This window comes from Silurus aristotelis (assembly GCF_946808225.1).
Source record: "Silurus aristotelis genome assembly, chromosome: 6".
Classification (NCBI taxonomy): domain Eukaryota; kingdom Metazoa; phylum Chordata; class Actinopteri; order Siluriformes; family Siluridae; genus Silurus; species Silurus aristotelis.
The window spans coordinates 27,300,221-27,322,047 of NC_139579.1; the positions used below are offsets into that span (position 1 = coordinate 27,300,221).

Consider the following 21,827-nt stretch of genomic DNA (forward strand, 5'->3'; position numbering starts at 1 on the left):
ATTGTATAGTGTAAAGACATATTTTACCTCATAATGTCTTTTGCTTTGTATTTAGAGAAATTATAGTATCTAATAGTTCCTAAACTATAAGCTTAAGTATATTAACTTTCTTTCGGCTTCTCCCATTAGGGGTCGCCACAGCGGATCATCCGCATGTTTGATTTGGCACGTTTTTACGCTGGATGCCCTTCCTAACACAACCCTACCCATTTATCCGGGCTTGGGACCGGCACTAAGGCTTGTGCAACCCTAATGGCTGAGGTCGGTTCCCTGACCGGGGATTGAACCCGGGCCGCAGCGGTGAGAGCGCCGCATCCTAACCACTAGACCACCAGGGAACCTATATATACCAAACATAAATAACACCTATTCTGTAAGATGCAAACAGGGATACTTTTTAATCCTTAATCTGTTCATACTTGTTTTCTCCTTCACCAATAAACTGCACCAAAATATTTCTGGTTAATCGAGTAGCAATCGTGTAGAGACTTAGTCTGGGCCTAAATTAGTTGCTTAGCATTTTCCTTGTCTGCTTCCTCAAGGTAATGATAGCTTAATTATTCCTTCTGAGATGCAGAGAACCTGACTTCCCCTCTAGTGTCTTTAAGAGTTCAATCAAAAAACCCTCATGGTCTCTTGGTGATCAATGGGATTATCTTGGAGCAAGCAAAAAGGCTCTGAACTCTAATCAGTGATTGGGGATTAGCTAGATAGAGATACTGACATGGCAGTGCTGCTGCTCTTCAAAGCGAGGGCACGCGCGAGTTATTGGATCTGGAGGACCAGCATAGTTCTGTACATAGACATAGACTGTAGGGTTCACTGTTCACTTGCTTCTATGTAAAAACTAATCTTATTGTTAACCAATTCCCCTCCCCCTCAATCCCCCCCCCCCACACACACACACGCCTCATAGATAATGTTATGAACTGTGTTTTCTGGAGTAGAGAAGCCAAAATATTGAGATAATAATAAAAAAATAATAACTAAACATCAAAAAGTACCAGCATGACCAAATTCTTTATTTATTCCAATGTCTTTATTCAGGTCGGGGTCACAAGTGGCTGAATGCTCTAAAAAAGTTTCACGTCTGACCCGACAATGACTTTTAGCAGTTTAAGATTAATGAATAGTTTACAGAATTCAAAGCCATTGTTTGCTCGCGTGAATTCTGGAGCAGAACTCTGTGTATCATATAATTATGCCTCCATGCATGAATTTAAAGCTGGGAATAATTGCTTTATTTTTCTAATACTTACTGTAATTTCCAGACTATTAAGCGCACCCAAATATGTCTATAAGCCGAAGGTTCCTACATTGAAACTAATGAACTTTACACAGGCTTTAACAAAAGACCGTTCCTGTTGTGCGTTTAAAAATCACCATCGGTGAAGCTTTTCTCCGGATGCTGTGCATCTCAGAACACAGTTGAAGTGCGTTTTTTTCATGCTCGGTTGTTTTCAGCATGACGAATGATTCGCATTTCCTGTAGTCAGTCCGAGTGAGCGGCAGGTCAAATGTCAGAGGAACCTCATCCATATTTATGATGTGGTGCGGCCCGATTCAGTGGGAGTTTGATTTAATATAAAGAGTCTCATTGGTTCACCTGAACCCGCTCAGCAATTTCATTGGTCTAATGTTATGGTCCTTATTTTTTTGGCTTGAAGTTTGTGAAACCGGGAAAACCCCAGGAAAAATGTATAAATTAGCCGCTTTATTGTTTAAGCCGGGTGGTTCCAAGTATGGGAAAAAGTAGCGGCGTATAGTCCGGAAAATATTTTAAATGGACTGAAGATAATTTTGCTGACACCTACAGTTACAGTAACTCAGGACATTGTTCAGATGTTTTATTTCCAAACATTTGTCAGATTTTTGTCTCTAAAATGCATCTGTTCTTAGACATATTTCCTAGCGCATCAGCCTATGCTATCATTTTAGAACTATTATTGGATAACTGATTTATTAATATGCAGTTAATGGAGAGAGAGAAAGAGAAAGCTAGAAAAAAAGAAAGAATATCAGGATTATGCCATGAGAGACAATAGATTGCCAATCAGCCTCTCCACTTCATTGAACCTTGTACTGTTAAACACTTGCATCTGCCCTTGCCTTTATTAAATGACACAGAAACACAAATTGAAAGTGCATAAGTGATGAATATGCCATGAATATTTATTTATGTATTTCTTTCCTATTTTTGCCATTATCTGCAGTAATAAACAAATGACAAAAGCCTGTTAACAAGTCTCAATATTTATTAGTAATATTTTATGCAGTAATGAAGTGTTTCGAAATCATTCACGACGTCTTTTTGTCTGTTTGTGTTTGATCCATGTGGACAGTAGCTCACTTTTACATTTCAGTGAACTTGGAAATGGAAATGGAATGACGTGCATTTTTATGCAATTATAAACTAAAAAATAATTACACACCTTAGGACATCAATCAACTAATCAGGCTCAAGTATTAAATACTAATGTGGCCTTATATTAAAATAAACGATTAGATATGACATTACAGATCAAGCACTAAGTAACATCTTGGCTGAGAGCCATGATATAAAGTGTTCTAGCACGATCATGACATATTTAGATTTTTTACATTCATGGCATTTGGCAGACGACATTATCCAGACATACAACTCAGCATTTGAGAGTTAAGGGCCTTAAACATAGGCCCAGCAGTTGCAGCTTGGTAATGCTGGGATTTGAACTTACAACCTTCTGATACAAAGTCCAAAGCCTTAACTCTCCTTCATAACACCACAATGTCCACATGCTGGATGAATGGATGATAAGTCCCACCCCCACCATCTGGTGGAATACATACATTTCCTATGACAGTTTAAAGAACCTTTGAACTTCCAAAGAACTATGAATTAATGGCCTCATAGACCGGTGCAATGGAAAACATGTCTTGAAAACATGTCTTGAAACATGTCTTGAAACATGTCTTGAAACTCCCGCGACCCGAATTACGGATAAGCGGGAGAAAATGAATGAATGAATGAATGAATGAATGAATGTCTTGAAACTGCACTGAATCATTGATGCAAACACTCATGGTCAGTTTTATGAGACTATTCGCAAATACAAAACATGGTGTCAGCAGAAACATAGTGCCTATGTATAAGAAATCTCTGCCAAGTCATGGCATTATGAGATTCCAGTATTATGGAGTAATCTACTGATAAGGCAGCAACATGCATTTTCCGTTGCTCCCTTTCTACTGCTGATTTTTGTTCAAAGATGGACAAATGTTCCCCAGAAGAATGGAAGACAAAATATACTGTAAGAGTGACTAGAACAAGAAACCATAGGAACATTACTTAACTGAGGACCATTACACCTCAGGATCTTCCATCTTTCTTTTTTTTTTTAATAGAAAATTCACCAAACTGGAAAAATGAAGCTGTTGCTATACACAGTGCTAATAACTTCCTAAAGAGGAAGAATGTGTCCCAGAGTGTCCTGGGGAGCAGACGAACCACCTGAGATGTCTAGAACACCGGCAATATGAGTGATCTTTGGAGACCACTTGTTATAGCCAGGAGGAGCAGCGTTATTCAGAAGAGAAAAAAAAAAAAAACAACAGGCATGTTTACACCGTCTATTGGAGTGAGAGCCGGTCGATAAGCCTGCCATGGAAAAAATGTCAGCAAATAACATCTGAAATGAATGAGACAAGTTAAATGCTGACGGGCAAATGGAAGTCTTTTGTGTTGGCAATTGCTTCGTTCAACACTTTTGCGCATCTCATCCCTTTGTGTTCTTTTCCACCTTTCAGGCTTTCTTATCATCATTTACTCAACCTGTGTATACTTCACTCACTGCCTGCTCTCTACACATACCACAAATCACATTCTCAATCAATCTCATTCGATCTCACACTGGTCAATAAGGCATATGGAGAATTGCTGCAGGAATTAGCCATTATACATATGAAAACGGATGATGAATCCATGATTAATTATTTATTATTATCCCATGGGTTATATTGGACTGATTGAAGTATTTAGAACACATTATGGCTGTAAGTAAACTAATGAGAGGCTTAAACTGACAGCTCTCTATAGACAGATATTTGCATGATAGATGTTCTGGAGCTCATATGATCCTGAGTGACTGCACAGCTTTGTTCTACAGCCTCTACTTTGTCTCAAAGTATGCACTGATCATTCTTTTCTTTCAAAATTTCTATGAATTGGCTGTAATATTAAGTCAAATGCAGGCTAGCTGGCAGTAAAAGCAAGCAGTAAAATCATATTTTTACTTTTCAAAACTTTATTGGCTTTATTTTAGGTAGCAATAAAATGTCTGACATCAGTCGGTCTTGTTCACATATTTAAATGCATGTCTGACTTTTCCACAAATGTGTATACTTGAATGCACAAGTGATGCACACTATTCAGATACTGCAGAATTTAAGATGTGGAATTAACCTATTTTAGGAACATTTTTGCATGACTTGACAAAAATGTGTCGTCAAAGAAGCAATTAATAAATTTCATTTTTATTATTATCAATTTCAATATTATTAGTACAGTCGTCCCTCGTCTATCGTGGTAGTTACGTGCGAAAACTGTTAGCGGAAAACACATTTCCGCGATAAATGGACGCCACCCTGAAAATCCTTTTTTTATTGTTTAAGCAATAAATCATCCTCCCGCACTCTTTAAACATACACAGAAAACATTTGCAAAAATATAGCGAGATGAATTTTGTGTAAATTTGTAGAAATAGCACATTTATAGTGTGTACTAAACAGTACTGTAGCGCAGCCTATGCGTAGTTTCTCTGTTTGTTTATTGGTTAATGATGTTGAGGTTTTTGATGGTCCTATGACACCAAAAAAGGTTAAAGATACACCTCACTACATTCTTTATTTTTATTGGCTAAATCTGGTGACGTATGTCTTCAACTCCACCCTTTATCAACGTAAGAAGTTTGCAAATGGATGAAGTAGAATTTTAGTAGCAGAAGCATAACTAGTTGCAGCAGAAACAGTAATTATAGTAGTAATGTCACTAATAGTTTGGACGTTTGCTTAACCGCCAGCTATAATAATATTCAAAAATATTAAAATCATACCAAGATCATATCAGCTAGAATAATCAAAAGTGAGAAGAACGTGACACAGGACAACTGAATGGTAATATTATGATTTATAATGGTTTACAATTGTGTTCACTGAAAGCAGGAAGTAGGATTAAAAACCGAAGTAGAAGTGCTGGACGGGCGAAACCTCTAAATGTTTTGTTTTTTTAAATATATTTATTATGTGTATAATCTGTAGTAAATTGCTTTCTACCAACGGACTGGAATTACAGCTTCAAATGCAACCACCTCAGGGGTAACCAGACTTTAAAATGCTATACCTTCTCTTGAGATTCAAAAATGTGCAAATAAGACACCAATTTAATCAAAGTCAGTAGATTTCAGAACTTCATATAATCTAAATATCACCATGCGAAAGGTTTTCCCAGGCGGCCACACACATGCCTAGAAGCTACTGAAATGAAAGTATTTTCTGATCTTTTGCTTCGTATTTATGTTTTGATCCATCACGCCTGTCTGGATATATTGGAAAATGAAACTTTTGACTGTTCTAATACATTTGAGGGCACGATGCGTACACTCTAGGTTCACTTCATAAGCCCAGACGAATAGCAAGCCCATTTCAGAGATATAATCTATTCTCTTCAACACAATTACTTTAGAAAGAAACAGCATTTGGTATGGTCTGTTAAGACCAAAATGGCACATAACACCCTGTAAACTCTGATATAGATTACAAGTGACTATACATTTTATTGGGATAAAAAAAAAAAGAAAGTATATTGACTATAATGGAAAAATCATTAAGTGAGAATTTTCTCTTAAACTTTGGAGACAATGACGCACAAACTGCAATTAAACTAATCAGTAACTCTCATTCAAGCAAACCAATTTTAATATCATACCAATTATGGAAACAAGACAAAGCTTCATGAATGAATTATCAATTGCAAATGTGAAATGGATTTTCCCAGATATCTCTGAAAATTACTTCATTTCCAGCTCTTTAAAAAAAATAAAAAAATCAGTATAGGGTCTGTTTTTGAGCTAAACATGATGTATTTTTCAGTGGTTTTTTACAAAGTTCCTATGAACACATATTCTTCAATACATTTTTAAAAAGCTCATATTTAACAATGCTACTTTCTAATTTTACATTACACGACAGAGTATTCATGAAACACGAAACGCAAGATCGCTGGAAAATCAACAATTGTCTTCTGCACAATAGAACAAACTTTGCTAAGTTGGGCTTTTTTCCCTCCTTTTTATTTACTGTAGCATAATTCCGACCAAAAAAAAAGGCCCATAACGAGCACATTAAAATCACTTCACTCAAACTTTAGTGTAATGATGTATGAATATTCTATGATTGTACTTAAGAGTAGAGTGTTAATTCTTTGACGACATATTTTGTAAAACTGTTTTATTTCACACACACAAAAATGCTATGTAACTTTTTACTTTTTACACTATTCTATTCCAAACTTTGTTTAATGGATTTCAAGTATTAAATGCAAACTCCAGCCATGCTCACTATATCCACACACACACAAAAGATGAAATAAATAAGAACAAACTGTCCATAGTAAAAAAATGGAATTAGCAATTATTATGGGATTGAAATAGGGAATGAAAAATAACATTATAATGGAAATGCTTCAGTCATATTGTCAGGGATCCACCAGCCACATCTTCACCTATCACTCCAAGCCACTCTCCCACTTACTAATCAGCTACACCTGGCCCTCATCAGGAATTATAACCCCTGTTCCTCCACCATCTCATTGTCCGTTCTACAGCTTAGGCAACAGAACACTGTCGGACTACCCAAGCTACACAGAATAGTTTACCGTTGGCTACGTGACTCTATGTGTTATTGTTTTGCATCTGTCTGATCTCAGCTCTCACCTGGTTTAGCTAACCTGGGGTTTCATTACGGTTTCCCATTTCGTGCTTTGCCCTGTTATCTCTCATTAAAAAGCCTTATGGATTTCACTTTTCGGTTTCCGGCACGTTCTTTCGCCTGACACATATCATCATCGTCTTAACTTTTGTATACTATAATTCAAGGTATAATGAGTGACAAGTGCATGTTCTATTTACTGCAAAATTTGAGATGCTTTTGATTTTGTTCTAGTCATGTCCTGTAATTGGTGTATTTCCTAAGTTTTCCCAACTATTCCAAATTTAAATATTTCCAGTAATACAGTCTCCTGTCTTTCTCTATGTGCAAAGTCTTTCCATTTTTATTAATCTTACTGTTGCTCCCATCATAGTTTCTTGTACTTCAACTGTTTATTCGGTGTACAATTATGTATTGACTTACACTATATACTTAAAAGTTTGAGGACACCTGACCATAAGACATCCCAGTCCAAATTTAGTCCCCATTTGCTGTTATAATGACCTCTACTATTCCTCTAGATTATAGAATGTGCTTTTGGAGATCTGTTTTGCATTCAGCCACAAGGGCAATATCTATATTCAGGTTCTGATTTTGGTGAGGAGGCCTGGGGTGCAGTCAACATTCCAATTCATCCCAAAGGTGTTCATTAAGGTTGAGTTCAGAACTTCATAGCAGGTCACTCAAAAATCTTTCTTTCCAACCCATGTCAATCATATCTGACTTTGTATACAGGTGGAATGTCATGCTAGAACAGGTCAGGTGAAGGAAAAGTGTAAAGCTACTGCTTCCAAAGGCGTCCAAAACAATTGTGTGCTTCCAGCTTTGTGGTAAGAGTTTTGGAAAAAGCGATGTATGGCTGAAAAAGTCAGATAAAGTGTATTCGGATCCTGCCAGACCTTTTACTAGGATTATTAGACTGCCTTGAATGAATTTATTACATATTCTAGCTCTGAAACCCTTAACTACACCAGGTTAATTATAAGCATCTAGACATAATAGGATTTCACTGACACTACATTAAAGACATAATAATGAAATAATAAGCCTGTGAATAAAGGAAATGCATGTTTGATACACCTGTACCACTGCGGCCCCGGTTCGATCCCCGGTCAGGGACCCAACCCCAGCCATTAGGGTTGCACAAGCCTTATTGCCAGTCCCAAGCCTGGATAAATGGGGATGGTTGCGTTAGGAAGGGCATCCAGCGTAAAAACATGTGCCAAATCAAACATGCGGAGGGTCCGCTGTGGCGACCCCTAATTTGAGAAGCCAAAAGAAAGTTTTTATGTTTGATACACCTGTCAGAAACCTAATTAAGTGTATGTTGCATAGTAAAAAATAAATAAATATATATATATATATATATATATATATATATATATATATATATATATATATATATATATATATATATATGTACGAATAATGAATAGTTCACATATTTTTTTTATTCTGATCAGAACAAGGTGGCCATTACATTTCATCAAGCAAGACATCAGTAATTGGATTTCAGTTTTTAACTTTGCAATAATAATTACTATCTCCAGTGACAGCTGTTTGAGCAATAGTCTTGCATGTGTTCAATTAATTGCTTTATCTAGGGTCACTAATCAAAATGTCTATATATTGTTCTGCCAATCTCAGAGTTTCTATATCATAAAAGCACATCTTAAGGCAATCATTGGCATCGTCTGTTCAGAGTTGAAACATAAGCTGCTCGGCTGCACATAATCACACACTTTATTAGTCAGCGGCCGAGATATGTACAGTGAGTTTGCTCAAGCCAGAGAGTTCTTTCACTCTACTCTTTAAATAACACTATTATCCTTAAAGCACTGAACATGATAGACTGGCTGGGAGTCAATCCAAATTTTTAAACCCCAGGGCCAAGGCCAGAGTTTCTCACCCCTAAAAAGAACACCAAAGTGAAACATACTGTTTTCACTTCTCTTTATGCTTAGAGATAAGCATTTTCATCTCCCAAGGCACCCTCCAGTTCTGCAGTGTTAAACATGCACCACGCATCTGCAGGGGAACAAACCTCACCAGGGGACATCAGAATTCTTCAAAGGCAGCCATCTAAAATAGCAAACGGATGCAAAAAATAGTCGACTAGGTGATGGCTGAAAGGGAGGTAAAATGAACATCAATGCATTTGAATGTGAAGACAAATCATTTTGTTCTGAGAAATGGCAACAAGTCATCCAGGAATGGTACATAATCCTAGAGAGAGAATAAAGGCTTAACGGATAGAAGTTCCTCTGATCAGATGTCTGCATGTGTAATTTGCTTAATACTGACATGCAAAAAGCAAGAAATGGAAACAAGGGGACCTGCACATAGGCTTGAAAACTATTTTAAGATTAAATAAGATTGATTTCATTTAAGCAATGGTGCTTTGCGTATCAAAAATAAATAAATTAAATATTGTTTCATAACAGTAATTTACAGCTTGAATGTATGTCAACAAAACAAAAAAAAATTAGTAATAAACACAATCATTTGTTGTAAATTTGGCCCAAAATGTAAAAAAAAAAAAATGATTATCATCCAATATTGGTTTTTTGTTAATTTGTATTTTTTTTCTGAACACGTATGGGGGTTCATATATATGAATCACAGGATGTGATTGTTTTAGTGTGCTCCTTACATATATGTTTCCTACATGTGTGGCAAGTATTCTACCCGCTCTCGATTGTCAAAGCAGATAACTCTTGACAACACATGAAAAGTCTGAATGGTAGCTCGAAAAATACTCTGGGGTGACTCACCATCCCATAAGCTGACTGTAGCCTCATTACAGGATCTGTACACTTCAGCAATAAGGAGCAGCCCCATGTAAGCATTCAGGTGTGTTTTGTCGATCTCCACTCAGCTGTTGCCAAAAACCCTTTTCCCTTCAGTGTTTGTTATCTCAAGCAGGATCTGCTAAATAAATGGTGGTATGAACAACTCAAATGCTGTCTTGAGGTCTGGAAAATGCGATACAGAATATCTAGGTCATTCTGATGATGTTCTTAGTTGGTGCTGTGCCTTGGTTGTCATAAGGAATTGATGACCATATAATGTCACCTTTTTTTATTTGAAGATTTCTTTGGGTTGTTTTCTTCATCAGGTGTGTCTTTTTGTTTGGGATCATACTTTACTTCATCCTCAGACACCATCCTCCTGTCACATTGCCCTCTGTTCTCAATATTACTTACATAACCAAATATATGATCAGTAAGTCTATGAGGTTATTGATCATATCTTTGGTCATGAAAGTAATCTGAGGATGAGGATGGTGTGCAGTATGATCCTGAACAAGAAGACACATCTGATGAAGAGGACAGCCCAAAGACACTGAATCTCTTGCTCATGTTTGAATAGACAAACGATGCTAGAAAATGAAACTCATACCACACATGAGCTTTATTTATAGATAGCAATGTTTAGATAATTCTGTGCACATTGTTTATACCAAACCCCTCAAAATGGAGTATCAATATTCCACAAAACAAGGTAGTGTTCCCATGGGGTTGTGTGTGTCCCTATAGAAGACATTTTCAGGGAACCTTGCCGGAGTCTCGTGTGTAACCCTAACCCTAAATGTGTCTGTGGTGTGGGTAATTGAGACAAATTGTATTTAAAGAGCAACCCACAACATTTGTATGATGAATGAATGCACAGTATATAACAGATATTCTTGGAGGGTCAAATTTGACCCGTAGCACAACAGGTTTTTTTTTTTTTTTTTTTTAGACCATCAGAATTTACTAAAATGGTGACAGAAAATAGATGTGTTTGAGGATATCATAAACAGAAAAAAGTAAATAGTATTTTTTTTACACAAAATAAGGGTTAAAGGCTAGCTAGCTAACTTTACCCAACACCGTGTGCATTTTAATGTGGTTAAAGAGCATTGAAAAAAACTGCATTTGTTCGTTTATATATAACAAAAAAGTTTCACATTTTGATTAAGTTGAAGTAGCAAATCTGGAACAAACCTATAATTAAGTCCATGGTATTCAGTCAGACACAAGCCTGTGAAGGATAGAAATTTAAATTCATAAATGTGTTTTGAATAAGCCGAGGGAAAATGTAATTTGGAAAAAGATGTTTTTTTTTTAAATGGGATAACATTGCCACAATAAATCTGAGACCGTTATAAAGTAAAAAAAAATCCAGGCTTTTATTTATATATTTGCTTGCTTGTTTGTTGATTTCTGCTTAAGCGCTTTAGTTAAAGTGGAATCAAATGAGCTAGTGACAAAAGACTTCTCTGACAATTCATTTCAGATTTTGCTGCAACACCCCACCCCGGGAACTTTTGCTAATACATGCATGAAAACAAAAAATCCATTTTTATGCCGCTTATTGTAGAGCGCTAGCTCGCATTTTTTTTACAGTTTAATTTGACATTACAATAAATATTTTCGAAAAACACCACACGGACTGTAAAACTTCATTTATATAAAAACTTCTTTATAGTAAGACCAAAAGAAAATCTCTTTTATATAGTATTTGGCATTTGCAATCGAACAGTTGCAATAAATAAAAAAGCTTAATGGCATTTCTGTCATTTGCTTCTTGTCAGGTGACCTACGTTAATAGCTTACAAAAATAGGCTAAGTGCAGAAAGAAAGGTTAGCCTACTAAATTTTGCCAGCTGACAGGAGATTAAGCAATAATAATGACAGTTAACTTGCTAACTTTGTAGATTTGCATAGAGTGATGTTTGATTGGAGGTCATAAATACATACATACATAAACAGTACTGCCAGCGCTGTGTCTGAATTTGACCGGAATGTTAACCATGAACTTGTTAGGTAGTACTATCCTTTAAACTATGCTCTCTCTTATCACACACCCTATTGAGGTACATGTTCCAAGCTTCCAGTTTCCAACAGAATTCAGAACACATTTTGCTTTTTTTGTGTCGAAGATAAAACGCCAATTCACATCACAATCACAGTACAATCTCCCTTAAGAATCAATCAATTTATCCGACGATGAAAACCAAATCTGGTTTATAAAGAACAGATAATGTCATTCACTAGCCATCTGTTTTATTTCATCATGGTTTGGGGTCGGTTGCGTATGTGCTTTGAATAGCATGCAATGAAAACTCGAGTTTAATGCCCACTGACATCTGGTTGTGCTATTAGATGGAAGGGCTACATTTATGTATCGAACAAAAGCTTGATGAATCTATGGCATTATATCATGATGTCTCATTGACGGCCTAATAAAAATGTTCTAGCCCAAACTAAAAGACAGCTGGGCAACTGAAATTGTGCAGTCTTTGAATTCTGTAATAACCTACTTTGTTTATGTTAGTTAGTTTCTTTTCGGCTTCTCCCGTTAGGGGTCGCCACAGCGGATCCTCCGCACGTTTGATTTGGCACATGTTTTACGCTGGATGCCCTTCCTAACGCAACCCTCCCCAATTTATCCGGGCTTGGGACCGGCACTAAGAGTGGCTGGGGATGGTTCCCTGACCGGGAATCGAACCCGGGTCGCAGCGGTGGGAGCGCTGCATCTTAACCACTAGACCACCAGGGGACCACTTTGTTTATGTTGTTTTGTCTAAATATTAAACATGATCTTATCTTAAATATTATAAAATATTAAAATGCACAAAAGTATTGGAACACCTGACTTTTCTAGCCACACAGTGCCTTTCAAAAGCTTGGAAACACCTAGCTATTTATGGTTTTTGAGACACATGTATGTTCCTTTTGCTTATATGTAACACACAAGACATGGACAGCTAATGACTGGAAGAACGTTTAGATTTACATTTACATTTATGGCACTTGGCAGACGCCCTTATACAGAGCGACTTACAACCGAGCAGGGGAGGGTTTAGGGCCTTGCTCATAGACCCAGCAGTGGCAGCCTGGTGGTGGTGGTGGGATTTGAACTTGTGACCTTCCAATCCTTAACCACTGAGCTACCACCAGATGAGTCCAATTAAATCCTATTGAACTTTCTTCCAGTCATTCCATGTCTAGTTCTTGTGTGATTTTGCCTTTTATCTAGTTAGTTACATATAAGCAAAAGGTTAGGGTCAAAGCTCAGCCATGATACAGCACTCCTGGAATACAGAGGGTTAAGGGCCTTGCTCAAGACCCCAAGATTGGTGATACCAGGGCTTCAACCGACATCCTTCCAATCAGTAACCCAGAGCCTTAACCAATGAGCTACTACTTACCTTATGTCCTACTTCCAGCTCCAGGTAGCTCATAACATTCAGGACAAACAACCAGTGCACATGCCTCATTAATTTAACCAGAATGAATTGCCACATTGCTGGAATTTAAGCTTCTGTCTCACTATATAGCTTTTTAGATGTTTAAGATAGTAAAGTAATGAAAAAGGAGCCTGAGGTCTAAACAATTGAGAACACAACATTATAAAGAAGAAAAAAGCGTGGTCCACATTTGTAGACACATTTCATAAATAAAGCACTCCAGCAACATAACCTTGCATTTGAAACGGCAATGTCCGATAGAACACCCGGACACATAATAGTCCTGGAGTGAAAATATAATAAAGAGAGTCATCTAGAAAAGATCTACATAGTCTAAATAGACTCTGAAGCGAGCATGTGACCGATGATGGACTTGCCCATTTCTCCACTCTGTGGTCTGCCAAGCCTCAAATGAGAACACTGTAAAATTTAGAACCCTAAAACACACATGCACGCACGCACAAACTATATTTACGTCGAAAGCAGCATACGCTCACTAAATGGACAGAGAGCAGGCATGTTTTAATTACATCAGACCAAACAATAAGGAAAATGAAGGCTATTTTCTATTTTTTGAAAGGCATGCTACAGCTGTAATTAGTGTTATTGCAGTATTTATCTTTCGCCATGCAGTGAGAAGCCATTCTGCACACAGATAGACGTGTTTGCGAATTCACTAATGCTAGGCAATTTGTTAGGGAGCTGAAAATATGAGGTGGGCTCAATGAAGTCATAGCGTCCCTCGCTGGAGATGGACAGAACTACAGGTACGGGTATAGCTATGCACATATGTATGCAAAAGTCCAAGACAAGATAGATAGATAGATAGATAGATAGATAGATAGATAGATAGATAGATAGATAGATAGATAGATAGATAGATAGATAGATAGATAGATAGATAGATAGATAGATAGATAGATAGATCTAAATAATAATTCAAATCATTTTTTTATTTTTATAGATATATACTCATTGTGTCTGACTAATATTCATTATAATAATTATGAGAAATGTATCTAAAGTTGTTATCTATTAATAATTATATTTATATAACCTATATTTTATAGCTAATTTATTTCATTAATGTTACGTTCATTAATGTTTCATAGTAGCTTCTTTACTTTTTTTTTTTTTTTTTTTTTACATATATATTAATCATTTGTTCTATATTATATTGATTATTTTGTTATTTTGTTTATGGCCATTTTTCATTCATGAACTGCACTAGTGTTTACTTCCAGTATCCTGGGTATCGGTTTGCCGTTAGTAAACTTGCCTTTGGCGACAGTGCATTAATTTCCAAGTATGCTAGCCCACTCTTAGCAGCAGTTGTGTGAATCATTAAGTCTTAGCACACAGCTTGAAGGATATGTCTGTTGAAACATCCTGTGCAGCTATAAAGGGTGATGAGTTTTGGGTTGGCTCGTCTTGGCCCAACAGTCCTGGTTTTATTGCATGGTGCAGTTCGTTAACTTGGATTCAGTTGATGCCAAAATGCCAGGGCTGCTCAGCAAAGAACGAAAAGCATCATCTGTAGCAGCGGAGAAGTACTCATTCACAGGGGAATCATGAAGTCATGTCACTCTAGGAAATAGGAAGTGACTCGCATAGCATTTGGAAGTCTACATTTTCAGATGTGTTATGCTCTGAGATAATTTAATTCATCCTGAGGAAAAATCTAAAGTTTCCAGCTGGGTCTTGCTATTTGGACACGTAAGTGCAGAGAGATCATTAAATAAAAAGAGTGGCTCCATCTCACTGGAATGGCGCTGTATAACTTCAGATGTTGCTTTCATTGAGAGCCCAATTACACGCAAAATGGGTCCACATCCAGAGCAGGCAAATTAAGTTCAATATTTACTCCAGGAAAGTTACTCGTATGCAAATCTGACTTATGCAGGTGCTTTCATTGATTATCCAAAGGCACATTCAGATTAGATAATGATGTGGAAATATTTAAACAAAGATAAAAAAAAGTCCATTGTAATAAATACAGTATATCTTATACATTATCACGTTCACGTACGTACATGAATTGTTAGCATTGTGAGCATCAAGTTAATCATTGCTGAATTAATTATATTTATCAACACAGCTTCCACCATTGGGAATTGCAATGTCTCATAATCTCTCTCCCAAGATTACATTTCATCAAAGATTACCTTTGTCAGATTTAGGGTAGAAAACCTGTGGAATTGTACAACCAATGTCTAATGTACATTTGAGGTCTGATTCCTATGTGCACAAATTCAGTGTTAAATCCTTACAAAAGTCTGGATAGCACCAATAGCGTATTCTTCAGGGTGACCTGTGAATGTTTTTTTATCTATTCATCGCAAACATTCATCTGAAATTGTGTAAAGCAAAGATGGTTAGGGATGAACACACTGAGTAAAAGGCTCAATTGTAGGCAGATCTAGTCTGGCTTGGCACCACACTGCCATAAACTATTTGTATGCTCAGCAAGATACTTAAGGCTGCTTCAATAGCACAAAATGAAAGTCTTAGCAATGACGCTCTTCGCCAGATTGGACTGAGTAAATATTTGCATGGATAACGACAGTCAGAATCGACTGTGTGTGCCTTGCCTCCCTGCCTTTTAAAATGCATCACTTCCTGCCTACTGAATATCACAGAACGAAAGGAGGGAACTGCATATAGACCTCCAATGCAATAAAACCAAAGCCACAGGGTAGAAGATATGCCTAAATTACCCTGATAAATGTAGTCCTGTTCAAATGTCTGTGATTCACCTCGTGCCAGTTTGACATTCTGAAAATAGCATTCTGAAAGGCATTGATTAAAGTATACATGTACATGAATTGGTAGGAAGTTACTTATTTTTTGTTTTTTGCATAAGTTCACTGTTTTAGATTCTGACATTATACACCAAGCACAGCAAGACCAGCAAAAATGATAAACTTATGAGACCTCTCATAAATATATCAGAACCAGCTGTCAAAGCTTTGCCTCCAGCAATGTAAAAAGAAAAGCTGCCCTTTGGTCTAAAATGTCAACACATTTTTATATGATTAGTCACAACATCCCTTCAATGGTATTCATTGATTGCCATATCCAGTCAGTGTGTTTAGAAGTCCAGCAAATGTCCTCAAAACTCAGCTTCACTGTGTTTTACTGGTGATCAAATGTTGAATTTCTTTAAAATATTGGATTAACGTTGTATTAATGGTTAATTAAAAGGGGGCATATTTTAACATTAGGATGTTGACCCTAGGTGTCGTGTGGATGGAGCTGACATCATTCTCACAGAGAGTCTATCATCAGCTAATGAGGCTTCAGCCAATTGTTTTAATGATCTAATCATGAATTTGAATCCTGACGACGCTGTAGTCATCAGTGACTGCATGCCAATGGAGCAAAATTAGTTTCTGGCTGGATGAGATGGCGTACTCACTCTGTGGGCATCAGTAAAATCATGGATGTGGAAAAGGGCAAATAGCGTTGCCCTTGAAGTGCATGAGCAGCAGCTTAAAACAACATTGTTGGCAGGGTTCATATGTCTTGAAGAGAGACCTCTCCACTCTCTCCAGGTGGTAACTGGCAGGTGGCCAAATTACTGTAGGTAGAACATGGGTTATAGTTACAGTTCATTCTAATTGGAGCTTGACCTGCCAGGAAAAGAATCATTACCATTACAATAATAATTTACATTTTTGACAGTTTATTTTTAATCTGCACATTTCAACATGCTTTTCTGCAAAATTGACAAACTTGAAATTAGAAGTAACCTGAAAAGTTTATTACATTTTCTTGCATTCTGTCCAGTTACATTAAAAGCATTTTAGCAGATGCCCTTATCTGAAACAACCGAGCAGCTACTGTATGGGCCTAGGAGCCCAAGAGTGGCAGTCTTTTCTCCAAATGTGTCTTGGTTAAAACAATAAATGAATAAAATCCAGTCAGTTAAAAATATACATGCATTTTTGAAGGTCCATGCCAACTACACATAAAACAGGATTAGCTCAAAAGACTGAATTCCACCTCCTTCCTGTTTAATTTGTGCTGTATTTTGGTTGGCTCAGGAGTTAATAGGTTAGGCCCAGAGGAGGACTGGGTTCAGTATAAAGAGCTAGATCCTTCACTACTGTCGCTAAGTACTAGTCCATTAGAATTCCTTACATGAGCAAATAGGAAAACAAACAAGATGAAAGGTCTTTTTCTTAAAACTTAATTTAGAGACTTGTTTGATCTGAGGTGCTGCCATTCAGAACTTCAGAACTGCCACTCCAGAATATAAAGTAGAGAAATTTACTCTAGAGTCTTATTATCCTAGGTATTTGTGAAACATGCACATATACTTACACAACCACGTGTTGTTTTCCAAAAAGAGATTAGCTAGATACTGAAGTTAGGTTCTCTTTGTTGATTCAAGAGGACCACATTTAGTAGCTAGAGCTGTGGGGAGTTGTCTGACAGAGCGGGGTCATAAAGACCTCCATTAAATGAACAGAAAAAATAGTGTAGACATAATGTTTTACCAGGGCCCCCCAAACATGTTTGTTTAGAAGTGTAGTGGGATCAGAACACATTAGGCCAAAGGTCAACAATCAATTTTATGACGCTTGGTTAAAAAAGGGGAAAGGGGCATCTCAGTGGTTGAGAGGTTGGATTTCGTTTCAGAAGGTGATGAGTACAAATCCCCCCACAGCATCACACCACCACTAAGCTGCCACTGTTTTGCCCTTAAAACAAGACCCATAATCCTTAATTGCTCAGCTGTATGAATAAGAAAATTGTAGTGCTTGAAGTGAGTCTTATAGGGGGTCCCCAGTTGTTGTGTAATTCATATTTATTTTTACTAAAATAATCTTGGGGACCCCCCCTTAGTCTATTTTTTACTTGTCATGGGGGGGGTCCCTAATGCCTTATGGGGGTCCCAGCTCTCCCCAGCACCCCCTCAATTCGAGTACTGATTGTAAGTCAAATAAATCACCACAAGACTCTTTCAGGTGGAATCATTAAGGCAGAAGTCTTCAGAAAAATTTACCTCCCACCTCAATAAGGAATTCCCCCTTGTACCAGGTAAGGCTGCAGATGGGCCATCCTCAAACCCTTAATCTTAAGGACAGCTGCAAAGACCTGTGCCTCTGTAACCTGAGGATACACTGTTGAATAGCATCGGTAAGGAAAGCCATCAAGTTGAAGAAGGAGACTTTCTGAGTAATGTTCTCCAAGTGCTCTACTGATTAATTTCAGAGGTATGGGAGTGCCTGTGGCAGTTCCTAGACCCACACTGGAGAGATTATATCTCTGAATAACTGAATATAGAAATCTGTGTAGAAGGGTATGGCAAGGTGTTTCACACAACCCTTTAATAAATTTGTATTTGATTGCATTTTTTTGCATCTCACATATAATTCCCGCCTGAAAAATGTTTATTTGTTTGAGAAACAGGAAAATGAAAGCTTGCAGACTGATAAAAGATTAACTAAATATGTATAATTAATTCCTCTTGAATTTTAGTCCATATTCCCAAAGTATAAATTATTCCCACCAGCCAGGATCACAGAGGCAGCATAATAGTTATTACTATTACAAGCACGTGCCTGTCAAATTTCTCTGGATAGGCTATGCTCACTGTGTGGACCCCTTTAGGAACCATTGCGTGTGGCCACATACACATACACAGAAAAACACACTCCCATTGCCTAAAGCAGAGCCAGAAATGGCTGGAAATCATGAAGAATTCAATGCCAGTTTGAGCTAGCAAATAAATGAAGCCAGTGAACAGAGGATGCTCAACCTTTTCATGCTTCACCTTCGCATGCTTTTTATCAGCCATCTGCTGTCTTCCGGGCTCGACACGCATGATCAAAAATCAATGTGTAATCATTCCTGGTCTAATCCACATGCGAGTGGGTGCAAATTAGCCCCATGCTGCTGGATACGAGAAGAAAAAAAAGGAACAGTTGAATTCATTTATCTCAGGTTTAAGCACCATTGTCGGACAAAGTAAGTGGCAAGTGCTCATGCTTCCTTGCTTCCTCCACAGTGTGCACTCTTACCTGGCTCTGAGGCACTGTTATTCACATTGCAACTGTCCATGCAGATTTCCTCGACCTCAGATTTGGCAATGAAGCAAGCCAATGTCCCTCCCTTCCACCTGTTCGAAATCCTTGCAGAGTAAACACTCTCCAGAACCCTGGGATGCCCTAGAATTAATTCCCCATAATCGACCCCCGCATCTGTTCCATCCTTCTATCAATTTCGATTCCCACTCACGCCGTTGCGGCGAGCCAGTTGGGACGCTATAGGGCTGCCATTAACAGCACTAAGCATGATAATGCAGCTAATTGGCACAATCTGGGCACCTGTAGGTTGTGAGACAACTACAATCTGAGCACCTGTAGGTTGCGTGTGTGTGTGTGCGTGGTTGTGTGTGTCTGCTTTCCAGATCAGACACTTAGCATGGACCCATTCTTAGACAGTCACATGCTAAACGTATTAAATTACCTGTATTCTTCTGCTTTTTTTCTGAGGTAATTATACAGAGTGTAAGAAAAATGGCTTTGTGAAAAACAAGATATTTTTTTGTAAAATATATCTACTCTGTTTCTTTTTAAACATTTGCCCTAATCTCTGGTTTCATAATCCAGTGTGTTCCCCTTGTGTTTTGTGGTTATGTATTCCCACTCATCGTGTACTTTCTGTAATTTTCTTTTTCTTGTCTCGGTATTGCATTTGAATAAACACTGTTTATGATCCCTAGTAGACCTTGATGCCTTGTTTTCTCTGTCCCATGCACTTTGCTACCACATCTGGCTCAGAAATGTTAAATGCCTTAGAAAATGTATAAGTGAAGGAAAATTAACCATTAAAAAATATTGTGTGTTCAACAGAAAAGTTACAATACTATTTTAATTAATTACAAATATAAAAAAAATGCACTGAGAAAATGTACATATTGAAATATCAATCTTGCTACAGATGCCAAAACTTAAGACATTTCTTGTTATGTAAATCTTTGGTACACAGGAAGACAAACATTTTTCATAAATGCTCAATTTACAAAATAATAGAAATATACAGTATAAAAATCAGAGTGCTCCTGTTTTACCATGTAAAAACCAGTTCAAGGTGAATGGAATAAATTGAGCCAAACCCTTACCTGCCAGATTACACTATCACCAGTATTTTAGTTTATAAACTGACCAGATAATTTTCTGTATGAGTGTAAGGTGTTGATTGGTAGCATTTCATTATTTATTTTGTTAATCACACAATAAAATGATAATTTAATGATAAATATGGACAACTATAAGGATAACTAAATACAATACAGAATAAATCGTGTGTTTGTGTGTTTTTAGCTGGAAAGCTAGAATGCTCATCTGAGAAAGTGTCCTAATACTGACTTCAATCTTATAAACAGCCTGTCTGACTGTAAAAAAAGACAAAACAGTGATGCTAGCATAATGATTCTAAGAAAGACTGTGTTGCTAACAAAGCAAGCTAAAAAAAAAACTATTAGATAACTATTAGTATGCTAATTAGCTTGTTAACAAATACAACAAAGCTAATGAAGACTGTACTACTAAGTATGCTAAGCTAATGTAGAACTTTAGCGTTTTACACTGAGCTTTGCTAGCTCAGGCTATAACATCAATGGGATATTGCTGTGCTTTCAATGCAGTTACAGTGTCTTTTTTTGGTCTTGTTTTGGTCTTTTGTCTGTAAATAGTCTATATATTTCATGTCATTGAGAGGAGCTGAGGATTAATTAGCTAGGAGGATTCTGCAAAGGAAACAGAAACAAAAAATGGAAAACCCACAATAATATGAGGAGAATAATTGAAACATTGATTTTTTTTTTATATGAATTACAGCACAATGAATTACCCATCTTTATGATAACCGGTGACAACTATATAGGAGCATTAAAAAGAATACAAGCCACATAAATCTCACAGGACCTCCCCTATTAACCTCACTATGGCTATTAGACCATATATACCTTCTCCAGACCTTCCTTATTACATTCAGGCTGCAAAATACATTCAAGACACCAGAAACAGTGGCATAACATAAAGGTAAATAGGCCTGGCGTTTGTATGCTTCACATTCATCATGTTTCTCATCGTCCCCTTTTCCTTGGTGCGTAAATGGCCCTTAAGATATATGCAGAGGCCCTGGAAGGAGTCATTCACTGTGAGCTCGCTGAACAACAACTCATACAACAGGGTGAAGAATATGAATAAACATTTTAATTTCCTTTGCTCTAGGGTGCGTCTATAATACTGCTGCACACATCTGAGAGATTCCAGGCTGGGCCGAGTAAGATAAAAATCTAATCATAAAACAATTTTCTTCTTTTTATGAAAGAATATGTTTCAGTCATCTAGCATGAACAACCTAGTTCTACCTTCATATTCCACATGGGCCTGATTATTTATAACACTGGTATGCCTGAAGGACTAGTAAACATAGGTCTGTTTATTTGCTTATGCACCAACATGTCTTTCCATCCATCCATCAGTCTGTCTGCCTTTGTCTGTCCTTCTGGATCTGTTTGTCCATTCACCTACACTATTTCTGTATCCATCTTTCTGTCTTTGTCTTTATATCTCACTTCTTTACAAATGTTGCAAAATGTATGTAACAT

The 21,827-nt window shown here is 37.2% G+C and overlaps 1 protein-coding gene across 4 annotated transcripts in view; it reads right to left on the bottom strand.

The window, feature by feature from the left end:
- alk (ALK receptor tyrosine kinase) overlaps nucleotides 1-21,827 on the bottom strand; it is a 479,320-nt gene that overhangs the window by 206,160 nt on the left and 251,333 nt on the right. Inside the window, exon 1 of one of the 4 annotated variants that reach the window (XM_083544513.1) lies at nucleotides 9,738-9,861. The exons of the other annotated variants lie outside the window; for them this stretch is intronic. Within the exon in view, the coding sequence (XP_083400639.1) occupies nucleotides 9,738-9,804 (67 nt within the window). The 5' untranslated portion in view covers nucleotides 9,805-9,861. Of the gene's footprint in view, nucleotides 1-9,737; nucleotides 9,862-21,827 lie in introns of those variants that run through there. 4 annotated transcript variants of the gene reach the window in all.